A 25,535-nucleotide genomic window follows, 5' to 3' on the forward strand; every position below is an offset into this window, starting at 1 on the left:
TTCTGTGCTAAATCATTCCTATTAGGTTGGTGCAAAAGTAATTGCAGTTTTTGCATTGTTGAAATTTGCCATTTGATATTAGAATACATTCTAAATAAATGTGATTATGTTATACATCATTTTAATGTGTGTTTCTCTCTGTGTTTTTTTGCTAATGACTTATTACTTGCTGTTTATTTTATATTTATTTTAGACTATGGAAATGATGTTAGACAAAAAGCAAATTTGAGCCATTTTCTTATTTAAGTTCAAAGTGGGTTGTAAAGCAGCAGAGACAACGTGCAACATCAACAATGCATTTGGCCCATGAACTGCTATGAACCCACAGGGCAGTGGTGGTTCAAGAAGTTTTGCAAAGGAGATGAGAGGCTTGAAGATGAGCATAGTGGCTGGGCATCAGAAGTTGACAGCAACCAACTGAGAGCATATCGAAGCTGATCCTCTTTCTACTACTTGAGAAGTTGCCAAAGAACTGAACCTTGATCATTCTACAGTCATTTGGCATTAGAAGCAAATTGGAAAGGTGAAAAAGCTTGATAGTGGGTGCCTCACGAGCTGACCGAAAGTCAAAAAAAATCGTTTCGAAGTGTTGTCTTTTCTTATTCTACGCAACAACAGCAAATCATTTCTTGATCAGACTGTGACAGGCGACAAAAAGTGGATTTTATATGATAATCAGCAATGACTCAGTGGTTGGACTGAGAAGAAGCTCCAAAGCACTTTCCAGAGCCAAACTTGCAGCCAAAAAATGTAATGGTCACTATTTGGTGGTCTGCTGCTGGTCTGATCCACCAAAGCTTTCTGAATCCTGGCAAAACCATTACATTTGAAAAATATGCTCAGCAAATTGATGAGTTGCACCGAAAACTGCAGTGCCTGCAGCTGGCACTGGTCAACAGAAAGGGCCCAGTTCTCCTCTTTGACAATGCCTGCACACATGTTGCACAACTAGCGCTTCAAAAGTTGGGCTGCAAAGTTTTGCCTCACCCGCCAGTCACCTGACCTCTTGCCAACAGATTACCACTTCTTCAAGCATCTTGACAACTTTGCAGGGAAAGTGCTTCCCCAACCAGCAGGAGGCAGAAAATGCCTTTCAAGAGTTCATCAAATCCTGAAGCACAGATTTTATGCTATGGGAATAAGCAAACTTATTTCTCATTGGCAAAAATATATTGATTGTAATGGTTCCTATTTTGATTAATAAAGATATGTTTGAGCCTAGTTATAATGATTTAAAATCCATGGTCTGAAACTGCCATTAAATTTGCACCAACCTAATATATTTCAAGAATAAACTATTTCATTACTGTTTTAATTACTTTTTAGATTTGATTTGTTTATATATATATTTTTTAACATGATTTAAGAGTCAACCAGTCCATTCTGAAGGAGATCAGCCCTGGGATTTCTTTGGAAGGAATGATGCTAAAGCTGAAACTCCAGTACTTTGGCCACCTCATGTGAAGAGTTGACTCGTTGGAAAAGACTCTGGTGCTGGGAGGGATTGGGGGCAGGAGGAGAAAGGGATGACAGAGGATGAGATGGCTGGATGGCATCACTGACTCGATGGACGTGAGTCTGGGTGAACTCCGGGAGTTGGTGATGGACAGGGAGGCCTGGCGTGCTGCGATTCATGGGGTCGCAAAGAGTCGGACACGACTGAGCGACTGATCTGATCTGATCTGGTGTATAAGATTGGTCCACAGTTTTATTTCTTTGTTTTACCTTTATCCACTTTTGCTATTAGGATTAGTCTAGCTTTGTAAGGTGATTTGAGAAGATTTCACCATTTTTTCTGTGCTCTGGAATATTTTGAATAATAGAAAATTACCATATTGTTTTTTTTTCTTTGAAAGTTGTAGAATGTGCTTGCAAAATTATTTGGGCTTTCTCAGTTTTATGTTCTGTGGTTATTGACTTGTTTGGTTTTTATTTTCTTAGTAAATCATGCATTTCATCTAGATTGGCAATTTATTGGCAAGAAGTTCCACAAAATATTTTCATACAATTATTTTAATGTCTTCCATGACCACAGACATACTGCTTTTCTCATTGCTACTATTAACTATTTAAGCAAAATATTAAAATCAATCAGCATAGTTTTCTTTTCCTCCGAAAGCTGATTGTCACAAATTCTAGTAACATTTCTTTACTGTGTATAGAAAGTTGCTATCTCACACTTGGAGGGCTGATAAAATTTGAAAGATTCTACAATTTCTATCCCTTTCTACTGTCTATTCTTACTGTGTTAATATTTTATGAACAATAACAGTGACTTAATGAGTATTTACTGTGTTTTAGACACCTGGTCAATAAGCTCTTTACTTATATTATTTAATCTAGGGCCAGGAGTTAGTGTTCCCATATTATAGATGAAGAAACTTAAGGCTCAGAGAGGTTTTGTAACTCAGCCAGTTATTTTCAGCTGCTGCTGCTGCTGCTGAGTCGCTTCAGTCGTGTTCGACTCTGTGCGACCCCAAAGACAGCGGCCTACCAGGTTCCTCAGTCTCTGGGATTCTCCAGGCAAGAATACTGGAGTGGGTTGCCATTTCCTTCTCCATATGCTCAGCTAGCAAGTGGAAGATAGATATGGGAATTAGGTCTACTTTCAGTAAGTCTTAATTCTCAATTCTACTACTTACCTTTGTGCTAAAAATAAGGATATAGTTAAGTATCAAGAGTCTAAATAAACCCACACAGTAGCTTGAAATTAACTACTACAAATTGTGAGCTTTAAAAAACCTGTTGTTATAATGAATTTTTTGAAAGATATTTGATTTTCAGATATTCCTGTGAGCCTTCAATAGCTTATCTCAGTATTTTGAGACTAGGCATAGAGACTATTACCTAATATTTAGTCTGTACAAGTACAAAAGATGATCTTTTTTTTTTGTATATGGAGAGATCAGTACATGTCAATTAGTAATTCCACTTAATTTTTTAAAAATTGTGGCAAAATACATATAACATACAATTTATCATCTTAACCATTTTCAAGTATACCGTAAAGTAGTATTAAGTGCATTCCTACTGTTATATAACCATCACTACTATCCATCTCCAGACCTCTTTTTATCTTGCAAAACTGAGACTCTTCTAAACAATGTTTCTTCATTCCACCCTTTCTCTAGCCCCTGGCAACCATCCTCTTACTTTTTAAGGTGGTAAATTTGGTGACTCTAGGTATGCCACATAATTGGAATAATGCAGCGTTTTTCTTTTTGTGACTGGCTTATTTCACTTAGCTTGATGTCCTCAAGATTTCTTTATGTTGTAGTATGTATCAGAATAGCCTTCCTTTTTAAGGCTGAATAATATTACATTATATGTATACACCACACTTCATTCATTCATTCATCTGCTGGTGGACACTTGGGTTACTTCCACTTTTTAAAAAATATTTATGTATTTATTTTTGGTTGCACCAGGTCTTCGTTGCTGCGCTCAGGCTTTCTTTCGTTGCAGCAAGCAGGAGCTACCCTTCATCGCGGTGCATGGGCTTCTCGTTGTGGTGGCTTCTCTTGTTGCAGAGCACAGGCTCTAGGCACACGGGCTTCAGTAATTGTGGCATATGGGCTTAGTTGTTCCGAGGCACGTGGAATCTTCCTAGACCGGGGATCCAACCTGTATGCCCTGAATTGACAGGTAGATTCTTATCTACTTTACCACCAGGGAAATCCTACTTCCACCTTTTGACTAATGTGATTAATGGTGCTTTGAATACATGTCATGTATTTTTTTTTGAGACCCATTTTTCAATTCTTTTGGGTTTATACCCAGAACTGAAATCATTAGATCGTATACACGCACACACACACATATGTATATATAAAACCAGTTCTACTTAATTCAAAAGGGTAATAAAGCAATGTTTCACAGCCTAAGGCCTTTAATTTGGTACATTCCTGAGAATCAAGGACATCCAATGTAAGGTAATCTCAGAACTTAACATCTGTTAAGAGGTCCTGGAGAACAAGGAATGAGGGTGAGGAGAATACCAAACTCTGGGGTCTAGAACCTACTGAAGTTCTCCACCTTAGCCCACCCAGCCTACCTAGCTCCCAGAGTCTAGAGGATGCTCACTGGTACACTAATTTGAGCAGGAAAGCCATAGGACCGGTACTAAATAGATACTGATTTTTCCAGCCTTTATGGTGCATCCACATTGTTTTTATTTTGAGAGGCATTAAAGCATAGTGATTAAGAACTTGGGTTCTGGAGCTGGATCTTCTAGGTTTGACTCTCAGCTCAACCTTTACTGTTTCAGCAATTACTTAAGCTTTCCTTGTCTGTAGAATAGGTACTATAATAATAACTACCTCATAGGATTATTGGGAAGATTAAATGAGTTAATAATTTATTTAGAAAAGTGCCTGACAGATAGCTCTCACTAAATGTTAAGTAGTAATAATATTATTTTTAATTAGTATAGGTTACCACGTGGCTTTCCTTAAAACCTTTGGAAATAAGATAAATAACATTCCATTCTGTAAGTTAAGCTTTTTGGACTGTATGCACTATGAATCAAGAAAAGATATCTAATAGCATTTTAAAGAGGTAATATTGCTCCCAGGCTAGCAGGATTAGATTGTAGCCTGATGAAATATTAACATCTATAGAACATCAATACTAGTTGTGATAAGACTATAGAGGTTTATGTTTTCTCTTATAGCCTTGACCCACCTAAAGTCTATCCATGGGGTAGATGTCCTTGTGCATATCCCATCATTTCATTCCAGGTGGCAGATGTCTGTCCCTGGCAAGCAAAGTCTGACAGCACTAAATATTTGAATCACATTATGAATTCCTCTAATCTACCTTCTGATTATAGTTTGGCTTCTCATGTAGCTTATATACATGGAGAGGCTATATAGGCTGCAAAGCTTGGATAGCTGGTTGCATATCCAGTTGTAAATCTCACTGGAAATCAATTAGCTTTCTGCTTTTATATGTAAATCTTGGAAGTTTTGTTAACCTAGGTTTGCCACTAATTTATAAATCCATTTTCTCTATAGTGACTGAGTACATGGTTGAGCCTGCAATGGTGAGACCCAAGCCCTCAACCATGTTAAATTCACGGAGGAAATGCTCCCTTCCCCTTCCTGTGCCGCCCCCACCCCCTCCAACCTGACTCTCATCAGTTTCTTGGGATCTACTCCCCTGCCTTTTTTAGATCACCACACCACTAGTTCCTTTAATTCATTGACTTGAATTTTCCTTATTGGGATTACCATAGATGGGGTGGCAGTTATAATTCTTTGCTATCACCTTTGCCAGTTTGCTGAGGAAAGGTGGAGCATTCTGATCTACTCTCCACAAATAAGAATCCATTGTGTGGTGAGCAGGAAGACTTGATCATCACACTGTAAAAGCTCACTGCATGGAGCTATTGCTGTGATATGTGCCCTCATAGAACAAAAAGAGCTCACGGGGAACTTTAGAGCTAGCTCATGTCTCTTGTTTTACAGATGAGGAAGTAGAGACTACTTGCCTAGGGCCTTATGTCTTTGTTGTCGTTGTTGTTCAGTCGCTAAGTTGTGTCCAACTGTTTGTGACTCAATGGACTATAGCATGCCAGGCTTCCCTGTCCTTCACTATCTCCCTGAGTTTGCTCAAACTCAAGTTCATTGAGTCAGTGATGCCATCCAACCATCTCATCCTTGGCCACCCCCTTCTCCTCTTGCCCTCAATCTTTCCCAGCAACAGGGTCTTTTCCAATGAATTGATTCTTTGCATCAGGTGGCCAAAGTATTAGAGCTTCAGCTTCAGTACCAGTCCTTCCAATGAATATTCGGTGGCTGATTTCCTTTGGAATTGACTGGTTTGATCTCCTTGCTGTCCAAGAGACTCTCCAGAGTCTCCCTTATGCAGTTTTAACAGTTCCTTGTCTAAAGCTTGACTCTTGGCCTGGACTCATGATCTGTCAGTAACATTCTTCTTTCTACCCCCCAGTCTTATCTAACCAGTACAAAAATTTAACTGTCGAGTGCTCCTTTCTTTTCTATGGCAGCATTTCCCCCTTTGTTACATACTGTGATAGCCAGGCTCACATTTGAAATACAAATCCATTATAGATTTCACTCTATGTTTCTAACTGGATCCTTTGTATCCTGACTGATGCTGTAGTCTTCTTGACCACTTTGGAGACAGATTTCATAGTAATTAATTGAATCTATTTTTTTTTTTTGGAGGATCCCATAAGGCAGGAAGATTCAGAGCTGGGTCCCCAGGTCCTTCAGACTTGCTGATGTTATTAGCTGAGTCACCTACCTGATCTATCTTCTTTTATAATGATCAGAGCTCTTGAATTTCTCATATGCTGGGGTCTTTTTTATTTAAACTCTACATCCCAGACTGTAAACATATGTAAACTAATAATAAACTTCAACAGTACCTCTTTAAATAATAATTACTGTATACCCAAAATATAATTATATTCTAATAAATCTATTAAAAATTTCAAGTTAACAGTACAAATTCCTTTTAAAATTTTGTGTTTATTTTAATTGCAATAGAGATTTCTTCTCTAAACATTTTTCTTTTCTTTCTCCCCTTAACTTCTACTTTCCCTTCCTCCTTCTGCATGGGGTATTATGTGCTTTAAGTTTTTTCTTCCAGTGGCAAAACTGTCTTACTAGCTTAGAATTAATTTTTACACATATTAAGAACATACTGAGTAGTAAGTTACAAATGAATGCACATTTTTCTTGTAATGCATTTCTAAGAGGGAAGTGAGGCAGCAAATATAATTAAACATAAACAAAGCACTTTAATGTACATGCTCAGAGGATTAGTCAAGGAGCACTTCTTAGAAGTGTGTTTGGAACAAGATTTTAAGAGAAGGGGTCAGAAAAGGGGAAGTAAAACAAATTATGCTTTGGGAAGCTATATTAGAAAAAGGGAGAATGGATCCTAACAAAAAAAAAAGATATTCATTGCAGTATGGCTAAGCAGTTGCTTGGCTGGAATGGAAAAGGAATGTTGGGGAGTGGTAATTGGTTAAGTTACTGAAGCGGAGATTCACAGACTTCCTCTCCACCTTTTGTCTGAATACTGTGCTAAACACTAAGGGAAAACCAAAGAGGAGAGACAGTGTATGACCTCCAGGAACTGATACTCTTGCTGATGCAACAGGGTGGCAGGAAGGTAGAGGAGGAACCTTGAAAGCCAGTAAGAGTGGCTTGGATTTTATGTGGTGTGTGATGGAAGGCCTTTTGGAGACTCTCATATATTATCCCACCTTTATCATCTGCTCTGGAAAGAAAGATCAAACTGAGCAGGTGACTGGTTTCAAAAGTCAATTTTGGTAGCTATAGCTAATCAATTAGCAAAAGAACTTTTCTCCCCACAAACTATTTTGAACCGCTTTAGATAAAAAAGGAAATGAGCTGCCGAAAATCTTCTGTCCACAGTTAACAATTAATGGAAAATCACTGGTTTGCTTTTGCAAGCAGCACTTAATGTCAGTAACTCAGGCTGTTTTCCAATTTTGCAGTAAATTTTTTATACCAAAACAAATTTAGGAAGCTAAAAGTCCATGGGCTTTTTTAGTGGAAAGATGATGTGGGTAGTGTAGAATAATGACATTTTCTTATCCACATCAGAATATTAGCAAGTTACTAATGGCTCCATTTTGCTACTGTCACTTTCAAAGGAAAGGAGAGAGAACAAGTTGTTTATGGAAACATCTTGGATTATTTTAGAAATAATGTAGCCTTGTAATAGTCGAGATAATAAATAATTCATGTTTTGCTTTGAGTGTGTCGGTTTATCTCTGTCTTGAATCAGACCTGAGAGAGAAAGTTTCCAGATTTCTGCTGCCTATCAAAGTCCTCTGGTAGTAGTTTGGTCTCCTGACCAGTTGTCAGAATGCAAATTTTAGTTTTTTGCTTTCTTCTTCTTCTTTTCATCTGCTTCTTTGCTACTTGCAAACTGTCCTGTGATTTCTACTCTCTCCACTGGCATGCCAATGGGAGACTTTCTGAGATCACCGGTTTCCTGGAATGATACTTGAGGCACATTTAAATGCCTTATGATATTCCTGGGTTTATGTGGGCTTGGTCCTACATGGATTGGTGGTAGGTCTCTATAAGGCACCAGCACGAATACGACAGGAACCCTGGGGTCAAGGGTCAGATTGGGTTGCAGCTGTCCGCTTGTCACTTGAAAAGACTGCCTGGGAAAGACACTGTTTAGGGGGTGGCCCTCCAAAGCTGCCTGAACTTTTACGTCCGGATTCTCTTCTGCCTGGAGAAGAACATCGGTGAAGTACGGTTTCACCCCCGTTATGGCATTGATTTCATGCGCGTTGTGCCTGTCCGCCAGAGCTCTCCCGGTTAAAATGGGCTGGAAAACACTTGCTCCCTGGACACCACTCACAAAGTTGCTGAGGAGAGAATACCATATCCCACCACTTATCGGGCTCAAAGTGACCTGTGGCCATAAACTGGCCAGGCTCCGGAGAGCTTCGCGGTTCCATGGCGAGGCAGGAAATTCAGCCTCTGTGTGATAGAGCTGAGAAAAGTAAACACTAAGAGTGATGTCTGGATACTTTGCCAGGAAGGTATACATTTTGCTGATGCAGCAGTGGTTAGCTTCATTGCACGGGGAGTTGCTGGAGTACAGAATAATATGCCGGATGCAGTCGTTATTGTGTATGGCCGAGTCAAAGTAACCGTTCACCTCAAATAACATTGATTCTGGGTGGGTATCATTCCCAGTGCAGCTGCTAGCATGACCCTTTTGCACCAGGCTTCCAGAAGAAGTTTTTAGCTCATAGAACGTGAGGTGTTTCGTTGGAGGATATGTTGGCCCATAAGGGAATCCAAAAATCTGATAAAATTCTGTGTAGGGAACTCTTGCTTCTTCACCTGTCCGAATATGGTAAGGACAATTAGAGCAATCGAGAGAGAAACTCAGCCAGTAATAAGGTTTTACTATCGTTCCGTGATTGGCCAAGTATTCCTCATATAAGGGCTCCATTGTTAGTTTTATTGTCTTCTAGCTGCAACCCTAAACAAAGAAGAGAAATGACATATAAAACCAGTGCAGGAAAAATGAAACACAGCGCTTTAATTTGCCGAGTCATATTTTTCTTTAGAGGAAGTAGCACAATAACCATGGTAACATCTTTTGACTCTAAAAGATAGTGCTTTACTGTATACCCATAGTGAAAGTTCAAGATACTAATCCTGAGAATTAGACAAATGCTGGGGGAGGAGACAGAAGGGAAAGACACAAGAACATCTTTGTCTGTTTGATAGAATCTGAGGCAGAAGAACAAATGGGTTAACAGTGCAAGTTCTAGAAACAGATTGCCTTATTTCAAATCTGGGCTCTGCCGATTACCAGCTTTGTTACTTTTGGCAAGTTATAGAACATCTGGGAGCCACAGCTTCTTTTTTTTTTCTTTTTTTTTGTGAAATGAGGATAAGAATAGAACCTGCCTCGCAAGATTATCTTGTGGATTGAATGATGGAATAAATAAAAAATGCTTTATTATGTGCCTGATACATATTAAGTACTCAGTACATATTAGAGATGGCAAGAGTGAACGTCGACATTTTAGGAATCAGCGAACTAAAATGGACTGGAATGGGTGAATTTAGCTCAGATGATCATTATATCTACTACTAGAAATGGAGTAGCCATCATAGTCAACACAAGAGTCTGAAATGCAGTACTTGGATGCAATCTCAAAATGACAGAATGATTTCTGTTTGTTTCCAAGGCAAACCATTCAATAGCATGGTAATCCAAGTCTATGCCCCTACCAGTAATGCTGAAGAAGCTGAACAGTTCTATGAAGACCTACAACACCTTTTAAAACTAACACCCAAAAAAGATGTCCTTTCCATTATAGGGGACTGGAATGCAAAAGTTATGAAGTCAAGAAACACCTGAAGTAACAGGCAAATTTGGCCTTGGAGTACAGAATGAAGAAGGGCAAAGGCTCATAGAGTTTTGCCAAGAGAACACACTGGTCATAGCAAACACCCTCTTCCAACAACACAAGAGAAGACTCTACACATGGACTTCACCAGATGGTCAACACCAAAATCAGATTGATTGTATTCTTTGCACCCAAAGTTGGAGAAGCTTTATACAGTCAGAAAATACAATACCAGGAGCTGGCTGTGGCTCAGATCATGACATCCTTATTGCAAAATTCAGACTTAAATTGAAGAAAGTAGGGAAAACCACGACCTTTCAGGTATGACCTAAATCAAATCCCTTACGATTATACAGTGGAAGTGAGAAATAGATTTAAGGAACTAGATCATATAGAGTGCCTGAGGAACTATGGATAGAGGTTTGTGACATTGTACAGGAGACAGGGATCAAGACCATCCTGAAGAAAAAGAAATGCAAGAAAGCAAAATGGCTGTCTGAGGAGGCCTTACAAATAGCTGTGAAAAGAAGAGAAGCAAAAAGCAAAGGAGAAAAGGAACGATATACCCATTTGAATGCAGAGTTCCAAAGAATAGCAATGGAAGATAAGACAGCCTTTGTCAGTGATCAGTGCAAAGAAATAGAGGAAAACAACAGAATGGGAAAGACTAGAGATCTCTTCAAGAAAATTAGAGATACCAAGGGAACATTTCATGCAAAGATGGGCTCAATAAAGTACAGAAATGGTATGGACCTAACAGAAGCAGAAGATATTAAGAAGAGGTGGCAAGAATACAAAGAAGAACTGTACAAAAAAATCTTCATGACCAAGATAATCACAATGGTGTGATCACTCCACACTAGAGCCAGACATCCTGGAATGTGAAGTCAAGTGGGCCTTAGAAAGCATCACTATGAACAAAGCTAGTGGAGGTGATGGAATTCCAGTTGAGCTATTTCAAATCCTGAAAGATGATGCTGTGAAAGTGCTGCAGTCAATATGCCAGCAAGTTTGGAAAACTCATCAGTGGCCACAGGACTGGAAAAGGTCAGTTTTCATTTCAGTCCCTAAGAAAGGCAATGCCAAAGAATGTTCAAACTACTGCACAATTGCAGTCATCTCACATGCTGGCAAAGTAATGCTCAAAATTCTCCAAGCAAGGCTTCAACAGTATGTGAACTGTGAACTTCCAGATGTTTAACCTGGTTTTAGAAAAGGCAGAGGAACCAGAGATCAAATTGCCAACATCCACTGGATCATCAAAAAAGCAAGGGAGTTCCAGAAAAACATCTGCTTTACTGACGATGCCAAAGTCTTTGACTGTGTGGATCACAATAAACTGTGGAAAATTCTGAAAGAGATGGGAATACCAGACCACCTGACCTGCCTCTTGAGAAATCTGTATGCAGGTCAGGAAGCAACAGTTAGAACTGGACATGGAACAACAGACTGGTTCCAAATTGGGAAAGGAGTACGTCAAGGCTGTATATTGTCACCCTGCTTATTTAACTTACATGCAGAGTACATCATGAGAAACGCTGGGCTGGAAGAAGCACAAGCTGGAATCAAGATTGCCGGGAGAAATATCAATAACCTCAGATATGCAGATGACACCACCCTTATGGCAGAAAGTGAAGAAGAACTAAAGAGTCTCTTGATGAAAGTGAAAGAGGAGAGTGAAAAAGTTGACTTAAAGCTCAACATTCAGAAAACTAAGATCATGGCATCCAGTCCTATCACTTCATGGGAAATAGATGGGGAAACAGTGGAAACAGTGGCAGACTTTATTTTCTGGGGCTCCAAAATCACTGCAGATGGTGACTGTAGCCATGAAATTAAAAGACGCTTACTCCTTGGAAGTAAAGTTATGACCAACCTAGACAGCATATTAAAAAGCAGAGACATTACTTTGTCAACAAAGGTCCATCTAGTCAAAGCTATGGTTTTTCCAGGAGTCGTGTATGGATGTGAGAGTTGGAAAGCTGAGTGCCGAAGAATTGACGCTTTTTGAACTGTGGTGTTGGAGAAGACTCTTGAGAGTCCCTTGGACTGCAAGGAGATCCAACCAGTCCATCCTAAAGGAGATCAGTCCCGAGTGTTTATATGTTGAAGCTGAAACTCCATTATTTTGGCCACCTGATGCGAAGAGCTGACTCATTGGAAAAGACCCTGATACTGGGAAAGATTGAAGGTGGGAGAAGAAGGGGATGACAGAGGGTGAGATGGTTGGATGGCATCACTGACTCAATGGAATCAGTTTTGGTAAACTCCAGGAGTTGGTGATGGACAGGGAGGCCTTGCATGCTGCAGTCCATGGGGTCGCGAAGAGTTGGACATGACTGAGCGACTGAACTGAACTGAAGTGACATTTTAGCTCAGTAGTAATAGTATGAATCCCCCAGGTTGTATAGTTGGTTCTGATTTATTAGAGTCCAAAGACACAGCAAGGGTTTTACATTTTGTTCATAATGTTCTTCTTTGTTTCTTGCTGACTATGAAAGTATCTAATATACTGTATGGAGGTTTTGAGTGTGCTTGCATGTAAAATCACCTATTTCTTCAAATCATTGGCCATAAGTAGGAGGTGGCTATCCTTTAGCAGGGACTAAGACCTTGGGATCTATTTTATTTAGTGGTAGAGACTTCTTGGAGAAGGAATGCTTGAATGTTCTATGGGCTGTGGACCCTCATTCATTGATATTTGAGAGTTTTATCTCCAGTAGGTGGGTCTTGTTAGAGCATTTTGGAAACTTTCCTGTTCTAGAGAGCAAATATGATCCTTTAGGATATTGCAAATAAATAATGTCGTGGATGTAAAGCCCTCAAAGTTGAAATTTTAAGTAATGATTTTTCCTTTACAAAAATATTCCTTCAGTATTATTGTTCTCAAGCAGCAACCAAGGGCATTATAATATAGAAACATTTTAAAGTAACTTTATTTTGCAACTATTATGTGTTTGTACAAAAGAAACTCTCCCAGTTTTATTATTAATATGCCCTTTGTCAGTTTAAGAAGTGAACATCAGTATCTCTTTATGGTTATATTTTGTACCTTTTCATTCCTGGTGAAAACGTAGTACCTTTTTACATGCTTATTGATCTGTAGTATTTATTCTTCTGTGAAAGATGTATGATTCTTTACCACTTTTTGTTTGAGGTTTGTTTGCAGTAACTTATGTATCAAGAGCATTAGCTGTCATATTTTTTGTTAATATTTTACCTGCTTTATAGAGCCTTTTAATTATGCTGATGGTATTTTTAATTGAACCAAATTTTATATTTTATGTGGTCTAATTAATATTATGATTTTTTTTTTACTATTGTATTTAGGAAAGACTTCTGCATCAAAGAGGAGTTTAAGGATTCCCCATAGTTTCTTCTACTATGTATGTTTTTTACATTTACCACTTTGTCCAGGCAACAAAATGGATAAAGCAGAAAATTTGAAAAGGACAAACTGACCATTGCAACAAAGTTAATTTCTCACTTTTCGAAATTTATCACTTCAAAAGTGTTTATTCCAGCCTCTCCTATAGAAGCAGTCTGATCAACTTCTGTCTTCTCAACCCAGGTCCCCTCAGTCATTGCTGTATTTGAAACGGCCTGATCTCCAGGCCGAAACCTGCAGAGGTCCTTTACTAATCCCTTCCTGGGCAGAAAATACTTTAGGAGCATCCGTCCAGCTGTTGGTGGGATGTGACTTTACTCATGTCACCATTAGCCTAATGGCTGATGTGTCTGCACTGACTCTGGGCACCACATATGCATCAAATTCCAGATTTCTCCTGACCTCTGACACTTGGTCCATAGGACTAGGTGTTTGCCTCAGATGGCTCCTTAGTGCTATATTTTCCTGCTCCAAGGCTTCTTACACCGTGTGAAGGTTTTCCTTGGGATCCTGACTCTTCCCCTGATTAACCCTTGGCAATGGACCGATCACCTAGAACCTGACACCGTCTCCTGCTTGATCCTGAGCATTGTTTTCTCCTTGGGTCTGTGCCTCTCTCAGCCTTACACATGAGACTGGACCTAAGAATATCAAAACTTGCCAAAACCAAGCCCAAAGTCTCACTTTCTTTTGAATGTTGTGCGCTGAGTGTGGTCTGCCGTTGGGTGGTACACCCGATATCCAGGTTATAACTCAAATTACAATGTCTACTCACCCACAGAAAATTTACGGATTGATTTGGCTAAAACGTTACGGAAGCAGTACCAAGAGGCCCTTTTCTGCCTTTACTTTTTTGGGGCGGAAGAGGGTATGGAGATCTCCGTATGTAATACTCCCAGAATTACCCTTCTGGTAAGGAGGAATCTTTGGGTTTTCAAGATAAAGGTGGTATGGAAAGTCCTGATTGCTTTTCTAAGCATCCTTCCTTTGCATCCCTCCGCTAGGCTATCTTAGCCACGAATGATGCATCATTACTGTCTTAAAGGGGATCTTGAAGACTAGTGGCTTTTATAGGTAATGATGGGAGTTTGGAGCCTCATTGTTGCTGATGGCTTTCAGGGCCAACCAACCGTGGCTCCCTATTGGTACGTCTTCACTTTTTCAGAAGATCTTTAATCACCCTTATCTGAAGGGGAAGCAGGAAAGAATTCCCCCCGCTTTGAACTCTCACAGGATTTGTGGTTTATATCAGCCATTTGCCGCTGAGGACAGACCGTCTTGTGTTAACTTTTGGTATCTGGCCTTTCCTTTTCCCCTAACCAGCTTGAGACCTGCCCTGTTCAGCCCCTGGACTACCTCAGGAACCTTGATTGGTTCACAGGCCGAGTTGGCTAAGACTTGTTTCCCCACCATCCTGCGTCCCCATCCCCCAGTTCTCTTCCTTCTGCTTTGTCCGCACTTGAGAAATAAATGCATGCCGCCCTCAGCTGAGCAAATCTCCTGGTGGTAGGAAGTGGAGAGCTGCAGAACCCAGCTCCCGGTCTCCACTCCTTGTGAGTGGCCCCCTGGGCTACGGCTGTGGGAGGATAGCCTTCCTTAGTTTAACACCGATGATCCATACACGAGGACAGTCTGCTTTCCCTTCACTGAGCCAGGATTTAGTGAGTACTGGTAAAGCACAGTTTGCACCGGAGTAGTTGGAAAATGGAGTCTGCCCTTCCCAATCTGTGCACAATCTGTTAGCAGCTAAAAACAAGTGTTAGCAGTTATAATTACCATGATTTTGTCTCCACGCTCGGATCACATTCCAGGTGTTCTAGGAGTTGGTCCATTTCCTCTCTTTCCCCCTTCAAGTCTCATGCCCTGTTTCAAGTAGTCGTTTCAGAGGCCAACTGTGTTGTTAAGATTCACCTCCTGTATCGGTTCGGAACTCTTTTTGCAGTTTGCGTCCGTTAGTTCCTTTGAACTTGGCTGTCGCGAGTTAGAAAGACCTTGCTGAGGTGTGGCTGGGTCTAAAAACACTGTTGAATTGGTGCCATGGTAACGTTTGCAAAGTAGCTACTGCTAGGATACGGCTCTGACACTTATTACTTTATTTGCATTTCAAACCACCTGTTCCGAAGATGAAAATATACATGAATGCATATTCCATTCTGGATAAAAGCGTAATATCTTACTGTTTAAGTGAACATGCTGGGTTTTTTTCTCCTTCTGGCTGTGAGCATCAAATTCTGAGCTCAGAGCCTTTGTTCTGATCTAAAATAGGAGCCGGTCTTGGGATGTGGGCAACGTCTGTTGGTTTCTTTACCTGTGGTGGTGCCAGAGCCCCTCCTTGGGAGGCTCTGCCTTCTGTGAGAGGGAGGCCCCTGCGAAGGGAGCAGAGACTTGACTTCCCCAAAGGGAGGCGCTTTCTACTAATAGCCCCGCTGCCCCTGGAGCAGGGAGGAGCTCTATACTTCTGTCCAACCTGGGTTACTACGTGCTAGCAGTTTCCCTTCTCTTACACATTCCCTGGGATACTCTTGCTATTGATACGTTTGTGGTCGCCTCCAGTGTTAAGACAAGCTTTGCCCCTGGATGAGCTGCAAGAGCACCTCGTCCCTCCCCTTGCTTCCCCTCCACCCCCTCCATCTCCACACCGTCTCCTAGGACACTTTATGTGTTGACAGTCATGAGTCATTGTGCTCACTCTCATTATTCTCACAATCCTCTTCCTCAGCCCGCTTGAAGGACTGCGTGGTGATCACTGTTACGTATTTCCATTAGTTGCCACCCAAAGTCCTTCAGCATGTATCAGTTCAGTCGCTCAGTCATGTCCGACTCTTTGCGACCCCATGGACTGCAGCACGCCAGGCTTCCCTGTCTGTCACCAACTCCTGGAGTTTGCTCAAACTCATGTGCATTGAGTCGGTGATGCCATCCAACCATCTCATCCTCAGTCGTTCCCTTCTTCTTCAGCCTTCAATCTTTCCCAGCATCAGGGTCTTTCCCTGTGAGTCAGTTCTTCTTATTAGGTGACCAAAGCATGTATACTATGTTAAAATATATGTATGTATACACTGTGCTAAAAATAACTGTCAGGGATGATGGAAGCACCCAGAAGGCTTCCTGCAGCAGCATCACCACCCAGTTTTGTTTTTTATGGTCAAGCTTCCAGTCTCCACAACAGCAACAGTCCTTTCCCTTCTCCTCCTCTTGAGAGCTCCTTCTAGCTTAAATATTTCATGTTGATTTTTGTGCCTTTTATGGGTCTCAAGCGTATTCATTGCCTCCTCAGCTAGCTAATTTTCAGTGAGAGTTTCTTTCGTTGATGCTTGTTCACTCTATTGAATCCCATTCCTTCCACATCATTGGCCACTGGTCTTGCCTTTGTGTCCCTACTTCCTGCCTCTATTTTCACCTCCTAACTCAATGAACTGGTAAATATAAAACCAAAAGTTGATCCTCTAAGTTTACCTTTTATTTGATCTCAATAAATGATATTCCATTTAAAAATATTACCGTAAAAATGAGCCTCTATCCACTAGTATATTGACCAATTGCATTTTAGGGTAATTTGAGAAATAGGCAATCCCAATTAGGCAGTCAGTTTTTAAGACAGGTCTAGTGAGGTGTAACTGACAAAAAAAATTGTGTATATTTAGTATATATAACTTGATCTTTTGATGTTCTTGTACATTGTGAAATAATCATATTAAAGAATATTAACATATCAGTCATCTCACATGTGTAAGCAGTGTTTGTCTTTCTGTATTTAGTTCATTTCTTTTAACATAATGCCCTCCAGATTCATCCATGTTCTGGCAGATGGCAGGGTTTCCTTTTTAAAGGCTGAATAATATTCCATTGCATGTATATACCACATTCTTTAACCATTCATTTGCCGATGGACATTTAGGTTATTTCCATATCATCACTGTTGTGATGATAATTCTGCAATGAATGTAAGGGAGTACAGGTATCGCTTTGAAATCCTGACTCTGATACTTTTGGATGAATATCCAGAGGTGGGATTGCTGGATCATGTGGTAGTTCTATTTTTAATTTTTTGAGGAACCACTGTACTGCCTTCTTATAATGGCTGTATCAGATTGCATTCCCACCAACAGCAGATGATGTTTCTCTTTTCCCCATTTTCATCAACACTTGTTATCTTTTGCCATTTTGATAGCCATCCTAACAGGTGTGAGGTGATATCTCACTGTGGTTTTGATTTGCATTTCCATGATGATGAATAATGCTTGAGCACCTTTTCATATACGTGTTGATCATTTGTATGTCTTTTGAGAAAAGTCTCTTCAGGTCTTTTGCCCCCCCTCCTTTTTTTAAGTCAGAATGTTTTGTTTTAGTTTTTGCTGTCAAGTTGTATAAGTTCCGTATACATTTTGGACATTAATCCCTTATCAGATATGTTGTTTGCAAATATTTCTTGCCGTCCTGTAGGTTGTTTTTTTACCCTTTTTCTTTTGTTGTGCTCCTGTTTGATACAGGTCCACTTGTCTATTTTTATTTTTGATGCCTGCACTTTTGGTGTCACAAACATAAAATTATAGCCAAGATTAATGTCAAGAAGCTTTCCCCCTGTGTTTTCTTCTAGTAGTTTTACAGTTTAAGCTTTCACACGTAAGTCTTTAATCCATTGTGAGTTGATTTTTTGTTAATACGATGATACAAGTATCCAATTTTGTTCTTTTGCATGAATTACCATTTTTAAATTACAGTTTTTAAAATACCTGTTTGGAAAACTCTTAAAGGAGATTGACTTTGCAAAACTTCATTTAGATTGCACAGAATGACTTTTAAAACTGAATTTAATAGCAGAGAAACAAAATCCTTGATCATTGGGTTTCTGCTCACAATTATTATTGCTGAGTTGAGATTTATAGGAAGGAAGGAGGGTTGTAGAAACATCCAGATTCCCAGATAGACTTCTTTCTTCTGTCTTTGTTAACTTGCAATGTTTCATCTTTAGTCAGATGAATTATGCTATGTGTTATCTATATAAAGTAATATGAAATTATGATGAAAACGCTTACAAAAGCTGAATTCTTCTACACTGATATATGTAATAATACACTTTACTTAGTTTAGTTGTAAACAAAGATTTGTTTCTAATCTGTATTCTGGCATCCTAGTTTGGGATGTATCCAAGATGGCTTATGTGTTGCTAGCTGCTGCTTATAAGGTGACATTTTCTTTGGATGGCAAGAAGTAAAGTAATCTCTATTTTATTGCTAAAATATTTTACTTTTATTTGAATGTACTGTGCCCAATTAATTCATTGCTTTCATTGCAGTTTGGCTGACACTGAATAATAATGCCCACATTCATATAGCAGTACAGACTACTTAAAACTACTTTAAAAAGAAACTGAAGAAAAAGAGTAAGCTTGAAATAAATAAGAGCGGCGTATTCGGTGGATTTAATGAAGTTCAGTATAGAATTAGTTGGAAAGAGAGAAATGTTAGGGTTGAGAGGAAAGGGATATATATATATATATCCCATATATATGTTTGTACATATTTATACATACACATATATGGGTTTCCCTGGTGGCTCAGATGGTAAAGAACCTGTCTGCAATGCAGGAGACCCTGGTTCAGTCCCTGGGTTGGGAAGATCCCCTGGAGAAGGGAATGGCAACCCATTCCAGTATTCTTGCCTGGAGAATTCCATGGACAGAGGAGCCTCGCAGGCGATAGTCCACAGGGTCACAAAGAACTGGACTCGACTCTTGCACGGAGCATCCCATGGATGGAGGAGCCTGGTGGACTGAGCTGTGGTCTACAGAGTCACAAAGAGTTGGACACCACTGAAGCGACTTAGCACACTGTAGCAAAGGATGAATCTTCTAGTTTGGGGTCGTGAGAAGAATGGCCACAGGGTGGCAGCACAGTCTAAAGAGCAGGAAACTTCCTGCTGGACCCGTGGTTACTTTGCTAAAACCACACTTTGTGTGCACGTGTCCCAACAGTTCCCCCCGCAACCCGCCCCACCTTGTTGAAAACTTTTAATTTTATATTGGCATATAGTTGATTAATAATGTTGTGTTAGTTTCAGCTGTACAGCATAGTGTGTGTGCGCACGGGCCTAGTTGTGTCTGACTCTTTGCAACCCCATGGACTGTATCCACTGTCTATGGGATTTTCCAGGCAAGAATACTGGAGTGGGTTGCCGTTTCCTACTCCAGGGGTCTTCGTGACCCAGGGATCAAATCTGCACCTCCTGCATTGCAGGAGGATTCTTTATCGCTGAGCCACTGGGGAAGCCCATGTGCTTCACAGTAGGTCCTTGTAAAACCACACTTTTTTTTCTCAGAATTCCTCCATGTTGCTTTCCCCATTATCCTAGATAAACATCAGCAAATGTTCAGAATCAAAGGTTACTCCTAAAACTTAAACTGAGGAAAAGTGCAGGATGAAGCACTATCTTTACTCCTGGAGTCTGTAAGCTATTTTTGCCTAAGCTTTTGATGTCATATCCAAGATATTATTGCCAAGACTAATGTCATAAGCTTTTCCTTCTAGAGATTAAATTTAAGCATTATACTGGAGTGGGTAGCCTTTCCCTTCTCCAGGGGATCTTCCCAACCCAGAGGTTGAACCCAGGTCTCCCGCATGGCAGGTGGATTCTTTACCAGCTGAACCACCAAGGGGGCCCAAGAATACTGCAGTGGGGTAGCCTATCCCTTCTCCAGGAGATCTTCCCAATCCAGGTGGATTCTTTACCGACTAAGCTATCAGGGAAGCCCCTTTATTTACAGAGTCTATACAGAGACTCTAAAAAAGTTTCAAACTATCTGTGAGGAAGGTCCAACTTAAGTTACTAAATCATCATACACAGAATTTTGTAAAATTTGATGAAAATTATTGTATTAAAAATGAACAAAAAACATTGAAATCAGAAGATTATTTTAAAAATAAGTAGTTCAACAGATATAACCGGATCAACAAATACAAATTTAAATGTTTTTAAAATAAATATAAACAGAACACTTGTCTCTTTTTGCTATTTTTGCCTGAGCTTGTGATGTCATATCCAAGAAATTATTGCCAAGACTAATATCATAAAGCTTTTCCTTTTAGAGATTTTATAGTTTCAGGCTTTAAATTTAAGTCTTTATAATCTATTTTGAAGATTTTTGTATGTGTGTATGTGTATGGTTTAAGGGTCCAGTTTCATTGTTTTGTTTGTAGATATCCAGTTTTCCTAACATTATTTGTTGAAGAGATTATCTCCTCCCTATTGTATAATCTCGGGCATCCTTGTCAAAGATCACTTTTTTTTTTTTTTTTTTTTTTGGCCACCGCATGCGGCATGTGGAATCTTAGTTCCCTGACCAGGAATCGAACCTGTACCTCTTGAATTGGGAGTGCAAGTCTTAACCCCTAGACCATCAGGGAAGTCCCCAAGATCATTTGACTGTGTTTGCGTGATTTGTTTCTGGGCTTTCTAGTCTTTTCCATTGGTCTATGTGTCTATGTAAATATAAACAGAACAAACATCACACAGAATAAAAAGAAAAAAAGAGTTACCAAAACTACATATGTTGTTTATTGAAAGCATATGTGTATATGATTAATGTATATAGATGGTTAATATAGAGATTGCTATTACTGTATCCTACAATTGTGTTAAAACATTTATGAAGGATACAGTGAATCTCTATATTCAACGTCCTATACATGTACATTTTATTTCCACTATGTATATCCATTTAAAAGGTTTTTACTATGACCAACTTGCTTCTTGCTTGCTTCTTTATCCCATCTAGGTTGAACAGCTTGCTCAAACTTAATGTTTGTTTTAATAGCATCGTAATAGAGAAAGCCAGTTTCTAGAGGTATGCTAATAGGAATAGAGGAAGAGGTTTTAAAGCACTTTCACCACCTGAAGATACTCACTTTTTAAAAGAGTTAATTAATTAATTTATTTTATTTTTGGCTGTGCTGGGTCTTCATTGCTGGGTGGGCCCCTCTCTAGTTGGGGCGAGTGGGGCTGCTCTGTAGATGTGTGTGTGGGCTTCTCACCCTGGTGGCTTCTCCTGCTGTGGAGCACGGGCTCTGGGGCGTGTGGGCTTCAGTAGCTGCAGCACATGGGCCAGTAGTTGTGCCCTCTGGGCTTTAGAGCACAGGCTCAACAGTTTTGATACATGGGCTTAGTTACTGCTCTGCGGCTTGTGGGATCTTCCTGGACCGGGATTGAACCCATGTCTCTTGCACTGGTAGGTGGATTCTTTCCCACTGAGCCACCAGTGAAGGTCTAAAGATATTCATTTTTAATGCTTTTTAAAAACAAAGCAAGTGATGTAATATTTTAAAAATTCACCGTCAATTCTTCATTAGTGGCCAGTTCCAACAATTTATCCTGTAAAAGTGAAAAGCGAAAGTGTTATTTGCTCAGTCGTGTCTGACTCTTTATGACCCCATGGACTGTAGCCTGTCAGGCTCTTCTGTCCTTGGGATTTCCCAGGCAAGAATACTGGGGTGGGTTGCCATTTCCTCCTCCAGGAGATCTTCCTGACCCAGGGATCAAACCTAAGTCTCCTGCATTGCAGGCAGATTCTTTACCGTCCGAGCCACCAGGGAAGCCCTGCAAAATAATATTAAATTTAAACTATCTTTCAATGAATGGTTTCTGGTTCCATGAATTTCCTATGCATGGATCTTTTTTTTTAATTTTATTTTATTTAACTTTACAATATTGTATTGGTTTTGCCATATATCAAAATGAATCTGCCACAGGTATACATGTGTTCCCCATCTTGAACCCTCCTCCCTCCCCATACCATCCCTCTGGGTCGTCCCAGTGCTCCAGCCCCAAGTATCCAGTATCGTGCATCGAACCTGAACTGGCAACTCGTTTCATACATGATATTATACATGTTTCAATGCCATTCTCCCAAATCATCCCACCCTCTCCCTCTCCCACAGAGTCCAAAAGACTGTTCTATACATCAGTGTCTCTTTTGCTGTCTTGTATACAGGGTTATTGTTACCATCTTTCTAAATTCCATATATACTATGCATGGATCTTGATGGAGTATAAAAATTTTAAGCATTCTATCAGTTCCATCAGATGTTTGGTAATCATTTTGAGCAGATGAGCAATAATTACCTGCTGCGTGGATAATAGTTGTTAAATTATGAAACATGACATAATCTGTGAAAACTGTCCTTTTATGCTTCTAATGTTTATTTTGACTTTTCAGTCATCTACTACTGGAAAATATGGTGTGTTGCTTCCTTGTTTGGAAATATTAAGATTATTAACTTGACAAATATATTTCAGAAAAATAGGCAAGTCTGGCTGTCTAATACATATCTTTACAAAACTGAGCCCAAACATGTTTCTTTTCTATTAGTAACTCTTGAGTTTCTTCAATGTGCAGACATTCTCTGCAGAACTTTCCCCTAGATAACCAGTGTACCTAGTATACCATTGCAGTTGTTTGTGATCAGCTTCCATATTATCACATAAAGAGAATACTCTCAAATGGAATGCATTAGTTTTTATGTAATTCATAATTTTTATTGTATCACTAAACACATTGTTGAGTTTGGCTGACTTTTCATAGTAAGATTTTTTTTTGCAGTGCAATTTTTTATTTTACTGGAGGATAATTTCTTTACAGTGCTTCGGTGGTCTCTGCTGTACATCAGCTGGAAATCAGTTATATATCCCCTCCTCTTGAACCTCTTTCCCACCCGTATCCCATCCACTTAAGGTATCAGTGGGTGCCAGGCTGGGCTCCCTGTGTTATACAGCAGCTTCCATCTATTTCAGACTGTTTAACTAATGCTTAAAATAACATAGCTAATAATCGGTAAATCTGGGATTTGAGCACTCTAAAATTCTTCTTTATACCACAATCTCTCCATCATATCGTACTTTTTAGAGCAAAAAGAAAATAATCTCAATTTAATGACCTAGCCTTAAGATAGGGAAAAGTCATAGTTCAAAAGTGAGACAGTGATAAAGTCAACAAAGAGAAGAAAGTGTAGGAAGAGCATGTCATGAGAAAATGATAAGTATGTGTGGGAAAACAGCTGAAAATGTTTTTGGCAAGAGGAAATAAATTTTAAAAATCAGCTTTATTGAGGTGTAATTTACATATAATGCACCCATCTCAAGTGTACAGTTTTATGAGTTTTGACAAATGTATGTACTCATGTTACCATCATTACACTAAAAACGGAGAACATTTCCATCAGTCCCAAATTTCCTCCGTGTCCCTCCCTTCCCCATCAACCACCCTCCCGCATGGCTCTAGGGAAGTATCATCTCTTTGCCCTTACTATAGGCTAGATTTGTTTTTTCCAAAGTTTCACATAAAAGGACTCATGAAGTATGAACTATGGGCCTTTTGCTTATTCCTTAGCATGATGTTTTTGAGACTCACCCTCACAATTATGTATATCAGTAGTTTGTTCCTTTTTAATACCTAGTAATATTCCATTGTATAGATATACTATATAATTCACTTATCTGTTGATGAACATTTGTATTGTTTCTAGTTTTGGATGATTATGAAAAAAGTTTCTATGAACATTCATGTCCAAGTCTTCGTGTGGATGTGTGCTTCCTTCTTTTGGACAAATACTTAAAAAGTAGAATTGCCAGGTTGTATGACAAATGCATCTCAAGTTTCTAAGAACTGCCAAACTGTTGTCCAGAGTGGTTTGTTATCTGATATTCCCACTGGCAACACATGAGCATTCCAGTTATGCCACATTCTTGCCAACACTAGATCTTGTCAGTGAAAGGAAATGTTTAACATATCAATTTAGAAAAACACGTTTCTCTTTTAAAAAGTATTTGTTTGTTTATTTGGCTGTGTAAGGTCTTAGTGGTGGCTCACAGGATCTTTGTTGCATCATGTGGAGCCTTTTATTGTGGCTCATGGGCTCTGGTGGAGGCACACAAGCTCGAGAGCTCATGGGCTCGGTAGTCGCAGTGCACATGCTTAGCTGCTCCACAGCACGTGGGATCTTAGTTCCCCGACCAGGGACTGAACTTGAGTCCCCTGCGTTGCAAGGAGAATTATTAACCACTGGACTATCAGGGAAGTCCTGTAGAAAAACGAGTTTCTTTTAAGCTTGTCCTTGGACAAGAAGGGAATGAATAGTGGATGAGATTCTGTAGTACTTCTGTTTCTTCATCTGGATAGTTAATGCCCGATGAATTTCCAAGGGCACCATAATTAGCAAGAAATTTGATACCACTGCTTCCATCTGCTGTTGTCCTGGTCTCTTCCAAATGAAGTCATTGATAGTGCTGAGCTCAGTTCAGTCTTCTCCCTCAATTAGGACAGAGTATGTGGCAGCTGAGAAAAAGTATTATGATCTTAGACTCAGTAGAAGATAAGGTGAGCTCTGAAAATGCTCCAAGTGGTTGCTGTTGAGAAACCTATCGAGTCTAATTGTTGTTTCATTATCAATATACTTGTCTTTATAATATTGTTTTGATTGTTGTATAAGTTTCAGGTATATAGAATTGTAACTCGACATAGTGTATATACACTATGAAATGATCACTACCACAGGTCTATTTACTATCCATTACCATTCGCAGTTGACGTCTTTCACCCATTTCTTCCATCCACCCCCCAAGCTCCTTCCCCTCTGGTAACCACTAATCTGATCTCTAGTGGGCTAATCTTCTATCAGTAAAAGGCTCCACATGATGCAACAAAGATCCTGTATGCCACCACTAAGACCTTATACAGCCAAATAAACAAACAAATATTTTTTAAAAAAGAAACGTGTCTTTCTAAATTGATATGTTAAACATTTCCTTTCACTGACAGTATCAAGTGTTGGCAAGAATGTGGCATAACTGGAATGCTCATGTGTTGCCAGTGGGAATATCAGGTAACAAACCACTCTGGACAACAGTTTGGCAGTTCTTAGAAACTTGAGATGCATTTGTCATACAACCTGAGTTTGTTTTTATTTTATTTTGTTTGTTCATTTGTTTTGGGTTTTTGGGTTTCACATAGAATTGAAATCGTATTTGACTTACTTCACTTAGTATAATACCTTCAAGGTCCATTCATGTTGTCACAAGTGGCAGAATTTCATTCTTTTTTATGACTGAGTTATATTCTAATGTGTATATATGCTACATCTTCTTTATCCATTTATTCATTTATAGATATTTAGGTTGTTCCCATATCCTGGCTATTATATATAAACCTACACTGAACATAGGGGTGCATATACCTTTTTGAATTAGCTTTTTGGTGCTCTTCAG

At 39.5% G+C, this 25,535-nt stretch overlaps 2 protein-coding genes across 3 annotated transcripts in view; one reads left to right on the forward strand and one right to left on the reverse strand.

The window, feature by feature from the left end:
• The window catches only part of RGL1 (ral guanine nucleotide dissociation stimulator like 1), a 277,517-nt gene that overhangs the window by 4,043 nt on the left and 247,939 nt on the right, over window positions 1-25,535 (forward strand). The gene's annotated exons all lie outside the window — the stretch shown is intronic.
• APOBEC4 (apolipoprotein B mRNA editing enzyme catalytic polypeptide like 4) lies at window positions 6,478-15,298 on the reverse strand. Its single transcript, XM_002694210.6, has 2 exons — window positions 15,057-15,298; window positions 6,478-9,012 (listed from the first exon to the last, which is right to left on the reverse strand). The coding sequence occupies exon 2, from the start codon at window positions 8,980-8,982 to the stop codon at window positions 7,879-7,881; it is 1,104 nt and encodes a 367-aa protein (XP_002694256.1). The 5' UTR covers window positions 8,983-9,012; window positions 15,057-15,298; the 3' UTR covers window positions 6,478-7,878.

The sequence above is a fragment of the Bos taurus genome, chromosome 16, assembly GCF_002263795.3.
Source record: "Bos taurus isolate L1 Dominette 01449 registration number 42190680 breed Hereford chromosome 16, ARS-UCD2.0, whole genome shotgun sequence".
Lineage (NCBI taxonomy): Eukaryota > Metazoa > Chordata > Mammalia > Artiodactyla > Bovidae > Bos > Bos taurus.

Excerpts from the sequence above, each read along its gene's own strand:
- APOBEC4 (XM_002694210.6), bottom strand. The coding sequence starts at position 8,982 with ATGGAGCCCTTATATGAGGAATACTTGGCCAATCACGGAACGATAGTA.